The sequence below is a fragment of the Camarhynchus parvulus genome, chromosome 1A, assembly GCF_901933205.1.
Source record: "Camarhynchus parvulus chromosome 1A, STF_HiC, whole genome shotgun sequence".
In the NCBI taxonomy this organism is placed as follows: domain Eukaryota; kingdom Metazoa; phylum Chordata; class Aves; order Passeriformes; family Thraupidae; genus Camarhynchus; species Camarhynchus parvulus.
Window position 1 is genome coordinate 40710135 of NC_044586.1, and position 11704 is coordinate 40721838.

Genomic DNA, 11704 nt, shown 5'->3' on the forward strand with positions numbered 1-11704 from the left:
TTGAAGAGCGAACAAAGTCATACACATAGTTCTGCACCTATCCTATGCCATAATAATTATTAATATACTCAAAGATTTACCTCCAGAGTAAACTATTTTCATTTAGCTTAATTGAGCCCCTGGGATGTACCCCAAATGGAAAGTTCCCCCAGTACATTGTGTTCCAGTAATACAGGTTGTTATTGCACTTCAAAGAAATTAAACAGAGCTACTCAAAGTTAGTCCTAGGATTTGGTGATCTACGGACCTGAGAATCCCTCCACGTGGTTTATCATGGAAGCATGGCAACCTCTGCACTGGGAGGCAGAGGCCAAGCAGCAGACGTCACAGCACGTAACAGTGAAGAAACACATGCAGCCGTAAGTATGGGCCATCTAAACCTCAGCAGTCATGTCAGAAGTCCACCAAACTCTGAGAGAAAAGGTCTCTGAAACAGAATGACTGCCGTACAAGATTTTTATGTATCTTAAGCAGCTATGGATTGATAAGTAACACTGCAAATTATTCTGAGAGACTAATAATCTCAACTGTTGCTCCACCCACACCAATAGAAAATAGTATGAAGATAGTTCACTTTTACAGACAAACATGCTCCAGTACATCATTCAACAGAACTACACTCTATTATAACTCTATTATGTGTGATCTCTCTTGCAGCATAGCTGCCTTGCTACAATTTATCTGGAGTTAAAATAAATGCATGCACATTCAGTTTAAAGATAGGAAAACAAAAAGTGGAGTACTCAGCTTCACTACCTTACCACTTAAAATGTAATTCAGGTCTAGTTAAGACTTGAACTTGTTGCTCCAAGGAGACTGTATTTGAGATGTGATACCTAGCTCACTAATCTAGTACTTCAGGCAAAGCCTAAGCTCACTATTCTGGGTACCATCTTGCTGTTTTATTATCCTCCCTCAAGATAAGCTTCTTTCTTTCAACCGTTTCAATATTTCTCTGCTTAGGTATCCCAAGTTTATTTATTCCCTAAGGAATAAAGACTGTTCTTCCTCTCATCTGTGCTGTATTTTCTGCTTCTCAACACTGTAGAGGGCAAATAACCTTATGAATAGTTTTACTTTGCTCATATATTCCTAATTTATATTCATTTTCAAATATTTAAGATATGAGATAGAAGCATGAAGAGACACAAACCTGCATTAAAGAGCTTAAAGTCTCACACTTCTCTTTGAGATAGGTAAACAAACATCAGTACAGCCACTTTCTAAATATGAGTAAAAAGATTGTAAATGATTTAACTAAGGCCACAGAATCAATATGTATCAGACTGGTAACCAGAAACAAGACCACGTGATGGGATCTCTGGCCTATACCCAATCTCCTCTGTGAACTGCGCTGACCTGTAATAATGTGGACTGATACTACAGTAACTCCAAGCAGTCCCATTTAAGCTGTAAAACACTACTACAACACAGAACAGGCATTTTAAAACAAAACACAGTAAAACAAAACACAAACAGCTCATTCTCATGATCTTACATATTTAGTTCTCAGTTCTCCAATTCACAGAACATAACATTAGCACTGTTTGAAAAATAAAACAGGATTTCTCAGCTACTGATTAAAGAGGAATTTTAAAAGACAGTAATAGTAGCCTCCTTTTATGGATAGTTTAACTAAAGATCAAAATGAAGAAATTTTCCTGTTAGAACTGGATTCTATAACACAATTATTAACTGGATTAAAACTAGATTCTATAAAAAACAATTATTAACAAATAAAACTGGATTATTACAAAAATAATTGGCTTTAATGCATTTGGGTTTCATCTTATTTGACATGCACTCTCAAAGTAAGAATCTGAGCCTCTGTGTACCTCTGGTACCTCACCTGTAAAAACTAACAAATTGAATTTCTCTATTTCACTACTGGGGAAAGGGTTAAGAAAGAAAGGAAAAAAAGAGTATGAAAGTCTTATCTTTTGAGATTTAACTGCAAATAAGCAAGGTAATTAAAGGCTGCTAGCTCCAGAATAAAATTAAACAAACAAAAAAAACAACCAAAACCAAACCAAACAACTTCTCTTAGCCCAGACCTATTCCATTTAATAAGGAAAGAAGTAATACCCATGCATTCCATATGCATTCTTGATCATGTTGTAATTAGCTCAGCATTCATTCAAAACTAAGACATTACAACAGATACTAGTATTTTAAGGCATAAATTCATTTAAATACTGTTTTGGTTTAAGAATAGAAAATGGTCTTAAATAATTAAGTTTCCACTAATTCTTAGAAGATTAAGTAGGTGCTTGAAGTCACCACATTTACTACAGTGTTGCCAGAAACTTGCTCTTTGTAGATTATTAGTTCTGATATCTGCCCATATAAGCTTTCAAGTTAAACAATCAGAATTCTGAATTAAAACTGAAGAACAACATTTACCCCTCCCCAAGTAAACTAATGAACTTCAGCATAACAGCAGCAACTTAGGTAGTTTCTACAAAAAGCTTGCAGAAAATATTCAGGAAAATATGTTAATGTTCATCGCACTAATTTTTCATTACATCTTCCAGCAGTAAAAAGGAGTTTACCCTCTGAAGGAAAAGCTGAGAAACTTTGATAAAGGCCAAACTCATCTGCACAGTAAATTGGTATCACAATGTCATTCTAACAAAGAGCAATTTTAAGGTAGCTATGTCTCCTTTCACTTGCTGCTTGATCCCTTCAGATAAGTCCTAATGCAAATGTTGTATTGTAAAACTTCTGTTTTCCTTTGAGCAAACTCCCAGCATCCCTGACAAGACCACATCCATCCAAATAAGTAACTTCTATTGAGAGACATTCTGAGATTTTAACAACCAACATATTTAATTTCCCTAAATAAAGCTTTATTTCATGAGCAGTAACTAATCTCGATTGTATGTTGGCTGTATGATTCAGTACAACTAAAACGAAATTCCCCCTTCAACTACGTAAAATATTCACTTCAGACTTTAAAAGAAAGGCCTTAGACACCTGACTGAAACATGCATAACAATTTTTGTTTTGAGGAAGGAAAAGCAAATTTTAAGAAGAAATCATAAAAACGTCATCCATGTATTTGTTTCCTGTCTTGCCAGTGACAGCAGGATTTGGGACAAAATTAAGTGCAAAAGAGTCCACAAGATCAAGTCCATAGGCATGCAAGATGAAAGCCTTCATTATGGCATTATTCAAGGATGGACAAAACCTGTAAGGTCAGCTGGTCTCTATGCCATTCCTGGCTCATTACTTGTTGCACATGTATTGGTGTCCTGGCCAGGCTAGCGCCCAGTATGGGGGTTCCCCTGTACTCTGCCTGACATACTATTCATACCAGAAGATATTCAGGTGTGTCTTGGGCGGTTTGGTGCTGCTGACTGCTCTGAATTTTCTCATTCAGTTTTACCTCAGCTTACATTTTATTAAAACAACCTCTTCTTTTATTTAAAATTACCTCCCTTTTAACTGTTTAGACCCTTCAAAATGCTTGGAAGATATAATTTCCCCTTCTCACACAAACTGTTAATTGAGCCAAGCAAAACATATTTATCTTTTTTTTTTAATCAATTAGTCCTTTCAGCTTTCTTAATATTTTGGTGCTCTTCTCTGAGTTTCTGTTAAGCTACCCCACCTATTGCAAAGGCTCTGAAGCAAAACAGTACTCTAAACACAGTCCCATAATCTTGTACAAAAATCCATCTCCCATTTGTCTAATGTTTGCTCAATGCCACGGTGGATGCAACCTAAACTTGTTCTAAATTTTACAAAGTCTATATATCATATTTCAAATTGGGGGCTGTCCTTCCTGTCAGAAGCATGCACAAATCCCTTTCATATGAAAGGGAGTTGGGTTCACACAACTGACAGGATTATCAGGCCCATGGTATCACTCCTATCCCTTTTTCAGCAATACTGCTTTCCAGGTTATTCCCTCACAATGAATACCTGTTTTGGATTACGAGCCCTCAATTGTTTTAGCTTGCATTTTTCAAACTAAATCTCGTATGTACTTTCCAACAATGGGCCTAATTTCTTTAGATTACCTTTTCTTTTCTGCCCTGACTTGTGCTTAACTCTTCTATCATTGCCTGCTAATGCTGCAAGTGTAGTATTCAACCTTTCATAAAGTTAAGCAAAGCAGACACTAAATATACCTAAAATGGCTAAACTTGTATTACTACGTGCATATGTAAGCACTGATGATACTCTTTTAGCACCTAAAACTGCTGTGACTCACCACATCTATTCTTTATACTTCGTTCTATTTTTGTTTATGGTCCTTCATCCAATTTTTCATTAAGATGACTATCCATACACATCCATAATTTCTTAACAAGAGATTTTTGAGATGTATTTGAATTTCAGAAAATATTTAAAATTTTACTATAGCTACAACTCTGTATTCATTTACTGGGGCCTTGAATCTGCAATCAGATCTGGCAAACAAGCCAATCCTGTACTTCTCCATACTCACTGAACTGTGTGCAGATGCTGTTGCAGTATCAGATCCTAATTTTAAACACTAAGCAAGAATAACAAAAAACCTCTCCTAAAGTAATTTTTGCTTAGAAAATTCCAGGCTTCTTATTATTGTTTTTCTGATTTTTCTGCCTTTATATTACTAAGAATCCCTTTTATCTAGTTCTTAAGCTCATGCTTTTTTTTCTTTCCCCCTTTATTTTATTTTTTAAAAAATCAGTACTACTGTTTAATTTCTTAGAGGCATCCTGAAGATCAAATGATTTATAAATATCTTCAGATCTTTCAAGAACCCCCTCTATTTGTCATCAATAATTACTTCATATGGTTCTGATTGTTAACTGCTCACTGTTTTTTCATCCTACTATATATGGAATTTCAGGAAATTCAGCATAATGGCTTGTCTTAATAACAACTTTATGCAACTTCTCATTTATGAACTGACCACTTTCCTCTCTATTTGACTTCCCCTTACTTCCCCAATATTTACAACAGCAAATTTTTATTCACCTTAAACTATTATTAGCTAATTACTACTGCCTTTGCCAAAAGCATACAATATGCATGTGCTGTCCACTTTTCAGGAATTCTCCACAGAACTAAGACAAACTTATTTTACCTTACAACTAGTCCTTTCATACCATTTATCTTAATGTAGACAAATAACTTTGAAAAGCAACTGATTTTCAGTTCAGTTAGACATACTTCATTCACACATTTAAGCTTACAAGGTCTTTCACTCCCCCAAAATAGATGAAGATCCACAACAGAAATAAATGTATCACTTGCACTCACACGAAAACCAACAGAACCTTATACCAACACATGAGGTCACGTCAGCCCAATTCTTTGTAATGTAATCTACCAATAAGACAAAAAACAGGCTATATTCCATGCTAGCTTTCTTTTTACTGACTGGGTGTTTACCAACAAAAACATAAATGTATGTCCACATTACTGATATTTACATGTATTACCCCATACTAAAATATTTTCATCAACATTATGAAATAATTTTTCGAGAAGCATTTAGAAAATACTTTACTAATTCACCTCAATTGAAATGAAACATCCAATTTGCACTACATCCAAGGGAATTACACCCTGTGTTGCTGTAAAGTCTTACAGAACTACATTAACAAGTACAGTCTATCAATGGTTATCGGCACTGTGGCTTTTGACTGCTCACTAAGAACCACAGTGCATAAATTACTTCACCTATCAGACAGCTCAAAGCGACAGAGGCACTAAGTTTGAATGGTTCAGACTTTCCCTATTATACATTACTTTTTCCAGTGAGAGAAAAGGGAGAGGGCAGTGCAAGGGAGAAGGGGTAGGTTAATAGGTTATCATGTATTCAACTATTGCCTATCATAAAACCTATTGGAATTGTATCACAAGTTTAAACAATTCACTTCTTTAATGAAGCCTAACATAGATTCCCAAAGACACACAGCAAAATTCCAGGACAGTCAAGTGAAAAAGTTATTTGAACAAAAATACAAACTTTAAGAACTGCCTCAAGAAATACCATAACCCAATGACTGTTTTGCAAAACATTCAGTTTGATCAAGTCAACAGGACTACTGACCTCACACAAAGAAATAAATTTTTAAATTTGTTTACATAGTAACTTTAAGTAAAAATAGCAGCATTATTAGTGGCAACACAGTGAAATGAGCAAATGGTCCATGCATCTTGAGATTTTATCTCAGTCAAGACACTCTGCCAGATGTTCCACAGAAAGAAGCAACTTTCAGCACAAACCATCCCAAATCCAAATCTGCAAACATATTCATGTAGGTGCACACCACTAAATCCCTCTGAATTCAACAGGGTCTCCATCTGCCAAGCAGATCCCTCACTTTACAGTACACATGACATATGATTGGATAAAAACTGAAATACAAGTTGATAGGCCTCAATTTGTCTGGCTTTGCTTGGAAAGTCATTAGAGTAGTGAGGCCAAGACTACAGTCATACTTGAGGTTCACAAGACACACTTTTTGCTTTCCAAGGGTAATTGCTCAGCAGTTCATTTAAATCTAGCCTTGTAAGAAACCCCAGATTATGTTCTTCAACACAGACAAGCTAGACCCTTTTAACCAATTTATCATTAGAGCATTTATTCTTTCCCTAGAACTAAACACTGCTGCCTCCTTTATACCCTCTAGGTTATAGCTAAACAGACACTAACCTAGCAGAGAGACGTGCATACCGTCTTACAACTGCACATGGAAAAACAGGGAACTCAGCTGGGAAACAGTTCCCATCCAACTCAGACCATGTGAGAAGCAAAGTGAGCAAAGCAGCAATTCAGAAGAAACAAAACCAAACAAAAACCAAAATGATCACTAAAAATCAGTCCACCCCAAAACCAACAACCTTGATAGCTTATTTCAGATTGGCTTAATCACAGAGTTTATGATAAAGATATTTTTAAAGATTCTTCATCTTGACCATTTATCAACTTTTTTCCTAAATTCAAAATAAACAAAAATCCTTTAAATTATTTGTATGTAATCAGGTATATATGTATTCAAGAACTGTATTTTAAATAATGTCAATACCAGTATGCCAATAATAAAAATAACATTTTTGTATGTCTGATTCTAATTTAAAAAGTAGTATCTTATTAAAAATTAATAGTCATTAGAAGGTCAAATTAACATTCTGTTAACTGTCACAGCATATCATGGCTCTCAAAATACACATGAAAACAGAAATGACATACAATCTTCCACTGCAAAAAGTTAGGCCATTCAAACACTTAAAAATATGGAAATAGAAATAAAAGTTAAAAACAAAAAAACTATCATTTTGCTAATTATATGTAAAATCTAGTCAACTAACAAATTACATGGTCCAACAGAAAAACTCAAGAAGCAAAAAACCTCTTTCTATGATGTGACAAATCTTCAGCAACACTATTTCAGTACTATGTAGGAGAGGAGGGGCAAAAAAAAAAGAGGGAAGGATATCCTAAAGCAAGCTTTCCACTTGATTTCTAGGCCTGCCACCAACCTTAAACTCTACTAGAGCTATTAACAATGGTAGTTTCTTTTCTTAACCTGAATCTTAAAGCAATTGCATGCCACCACAAAAAAAAAAACGCCAAAATTTCAGTAACTACAAATATCTGGCTAAGGTTTTCCAGACATCACTGAAACTCAGTAACTGCTCCACTGTGCTATGAACTCTACAGCGTCAAGCTGGAAGTCAATCTAGGACAACCAATAGAAAGTGCACCTGTACAATTACTGCATTTCCTAATTCAGAAGGCCAAACTAGAAACAGATAAAGCTTGTGTGTACTCAGCTCACCAAAACAGAAATTCAAAAGCACATACTTATTTTGTACATATTGCACATCTATATTATCATTAACTGCAATGAAAAAATATTGTATTTATAATTCAGAAACAGAAAATTACATTCCTTAACCAACATACATTTAACTTCATTCTAAATGAAATGTAAGTATCCATATATATAGTATCTAAAACAACTGTATACACAATCATTTAAAAATCTTTTCTACAAAAAAATAATCACCCAAACTTAATAAAAATTAATTTTTAAAAAAGTAATCTAGTAAATTAATAGTACCATACATAGTAATTTAAAACATGCAATATGAGCTCCATGCAACAATGAAAAATAACCTGTATCACAAAAAAATAATCTGCATCATTTCCAAGTAATTCAACCTTATTTTTAAAACCTGCAGAAATTTACTGTTTTACAAGTAATAAAATAATTATTTAGCTCTTTGTACTCTAAAAGAGAAGAGACTGATATATGCTGCTAGTAATTGAGAACAATATAATTTGTGCAACAGTCCTGCAGATGCATTTTTATTCGACATCTGACCCCACTAAGCAGTAAACAAATTTACATATATCAACACATTTCAGTGCTCCAAATATTAATCTAAGTTTCTATAACTACAATAATGTGATCTCTTAGTAACAGTCCTTTAGTACCGTCATTCTAAAACAATCAAAAAAAATGGCCTCTGACATATATTGTTTGTGTACTTGGGATCCCTTCAAAGTTTAGGGTTTGCAGATGTAAAATAAAAAAACTACAAAACAGAATCACCTTTAACTGATCACTGCACCAGACGAGAAAGGAATTACAAGGGTTTTTTCTGCTTTATTTTATAGCATTTTAAAAGAGTAGGGATATTTTTATTATTGCACACCCTGAAAACTAAATATAACCCCGCACTCAAAAATACTACTGCAACAGCTTGATAGCACTCACCGCAAGTAATACTGTTTTAAAGCGAAGGCAGCGTTAGAACAACTTCTGGGAAAGTTAAACTCTTCTACAATTTCTCCCCACTGATTCTTCTCTGATACCTGTCAAAAACAACACACAAGCCGAGATACACAACGTACACGTAAACATGTTGCTGACAGCGAACATCACAAAAAAAAACAGGCTGCCATGAAGCAAATAGATAAATATATAAAAAGAAACAAACATGAATGTATATGGGATTTAGGACTATATATTTTACTGACAGTTGCTAGTATTCCCCTTTCGAGAATAATCCCGCTTCTCAGGCGTCATTTACAGCATTTATTTTTTTAACATACACATTATTTTTTTCGGGGGGAACGGCCGGGAGTGGTGGTATTGTTTTGGGGTTTGTTTGTTTTCGTTTTTACTGCCTGGACAATAACCAATCGGGAGTCCCTCTGTCGCCCCCTTTTAAATCCTAACGCGGTCCGTTAAAAACCCAAAGAAGTTTAAAATAATGCAGGGAAGTGCTGGCGGGGGGCGCCCCCTGGGCTGCGGGGCGCGGGGGCGCCGGCCCGGGGGGTCCCCCCAACACAGATCCATAGACACAGAGAGGCCTTTCTTTTGAGGCCTACATTTCTGTCCCCAGCCTTGAAGCCTAAAGATGGCTATTTGATTACACACCGTCTTGGGTGCCCCTTTTGTTATTTTTCCCAGGGAAGGGCTCGGAGGGCAGCGCCCGGCCCCCCCCGGCTGCGAGGATCGTTCCCTAGCCCATGCTCCGTGCCGATTATCGATGTTAAACATGCCCGCTAATTTTGAGTTGCACTAAAACTGCACTCAGACTCTTTCCTCTGTCTCTCCCTCTGCAAGAGAGACGCACAGAGCTGCCACCACAGCCGAAAGAAGCCTGCTCTCGCCGCCCAGCAGCTCCCTGCTCCCCCCTCGCCTTCCCGCGGGAGGGGGGCATGGGCGAGGGGGTCCGGCCGAGGCGGAGGAGGCAGGAGTGGGGTGCGCGCCGTACCCCCGGGTCCCCCTCCATCGCTCCGCCGACAAGGCCGAGCCACCAACCTGCCTATCTGCTCGCTTCCTCCTTCCACCCCCCACCTTCTCTAACCGGCTTTAAATAGGACGGTTCCCGGCCACTTCGGCTCCCCCCGCCACCCCCGGGGGTCAGAGGAGACTTTTGGGAAGAGGTTAGTGGGAGGGAAACCCAAATTAAAACTTCCACTCACCTTCCCAAATCCGCCTAAAGTGGTGACTCTGGTATAGAGAGCGTGAAGATCCAGCTCCTTCCCACCCACCACGGGGATCTTCTTAAAAGGAGACCTGCCAAAGGAGATACACACAAAACACCACAACTTGTCAGCTCTGCCCCCTTTTCTCCCCTCGCTGGGGCTGCCGTGTCCTTCAGGGAAGGGGCTGGAAGTTGGATCTGGTCGATTTAAAAGCCTCCCCCCCTCCCGTTCCATCTCCCCATTTTCCTCACCCTCTGCTGTGGTGAAACTGCCGCAGCTCGTCCAGGAAAGCGAGTCCCTTTCTCCGCTGGTCTGCGTGGTTTTTACCCGTCGAATTTGCCATTTTTGTAATAAAAAAGGTTCTCGTAAAAAAAAAAATCCAATTAAAAAAAAAAAAAAACGGCCGACAACAACAACAATCCCCGGCTCCTCCTTGCCTTTAAGAGACCCAGGTGCCCGTGCTCGGCCGGGGATCAGCCATGGAGAGGGGCTTGTTTAAAAAAAAGTTTAAAAGGAATAAGGGAGCCCCGAGAGTGTGGTAATTGCGAGTCCTGTCTCCACACAACACACGGGCGAAGAGGCAGGGAGGGAGAGGGGCACCTCTCAGTAATTCCTCCTCCCGCGGCTGCTGCCTCTCTCAGCACCACAAACCCAGCCGATCCAGCCTGCACATGAGACTCAACATGGTGCTGCTGGATCACACAATGAATTGGGTTACTGTTGTGGTGGGGCGGGGGGGGAGCCGGAGTGAGGTATTGACAGTGTGTGTGTGTTACAGCCGCGGCTCCATGCGATCTCCCTCCCTCGCTCGCTCGCTCCCTCGCTCGCTCCCTTACACACACACACTGTACAGCTACGGCGGCGGCGGCGGCGGCGGTGGCGGCGGCAGCGGGATTCACTTCTCTTCTCGCTCAGACAAAAAGATCTGAGGCCGCCGTGCTTCTGCCTGGACGAGAGCGCGACACAGCGGGCCCCGGAGGCCGGTTCCGGTACTGCAGGAGGCAGCTCCAAAGGCAAAAGCCAGCACAGCCCCAGCAAGCAGTTCCTGGCGGGGAACAATAGGCTCCTCTCGCCGCTAAGGGCTCATCTGCAATGTGCCGCAAACTTCACACAAAGCCGGGCGGAAAGAGGCGAGGGAGAGGGAGAAGAGGGAGGAAAAAAACGGCTACTACCGGCTGTTCCGGGGCGCGGGGCCGGTGCGGGGCCCTCCCGTGCCAGGCTCGCGCCGACCGGCCTCTCTCCGCTGGCTGCCGGCGGGGGGGTGGGGGGGCGGGGGGGCGGGAAAGGTGGATTTGGAAAGCGGGGACGAATTTTTTAATTGGACTAAACCCAACGCCCTGAGTTCAAGGGGAGAGAAAACAACAACCGAAGGGGGCACTGGTGGGATGTGGACTTTCGGAAAACTTTCCGAGTCCCCCGGGCCGAGGTGTTTCCAAGGGCAGGAAGTCGCCCCGGATGGCACGGCGGGGGGGGGGGGGCAGCAGGAACCCCTCATTTCGAGGCATGAGGGCTCTAAAACTCCCCAAAGGAGAATGCCGAGTGCTCCCCCGAGTAGGAGGTGCCCTGGAGAGGTTTGTCAGCAGAAGCCTAGGTTCAGGGTCACTCCATGAATATTTCTTATTCCTTCTTTCTCTTGAGATACTACAGCCTGTAATCTAAGTGCCTCAAGACTGCTGTACACAATCTAAGCCTCTCGTATCTTTCTGTACATTGACAGATGGAACGTGCAGCACAAAATTAATGGAGGAGGAAGGT

At 39.8% G+C, this 11704-nt stretch overlaps 1 protein-coding gene across 1 annotated transcript in view; it reads right to left on the reverse strand.

Moving 5' to 3' along the window:
* The window catches only part of ARID2 (AT-rich interaction domain 2), a 90860-nt gene extending 79669 nt beyond the window's left edge, over window positions 1-11191 (reverse strand). Inside the window, exons 1-3 of the mRNA XM_030959563.1 lie at window positions 10201-11191; window positions 9947-10040; window positions 8730-8827 (exon numbers count right to left, since the gene is read on the reverse strand). Coding sequence (XP_030815423.1) covers window positions 8730-8827; window positions 9947-10040; window positions 10201-10292 — 284 coding nt within the window. The 5' untranslated portion in view covers window positions 10293-11191. The remainder of the gene's footprint in view (window positions 1-8729; window positions 8828-9946; window positions 10041-10200) is intronic.
* Between the last annotated feature and the right edge of the window lie 513 nt (window positions 11192-11704).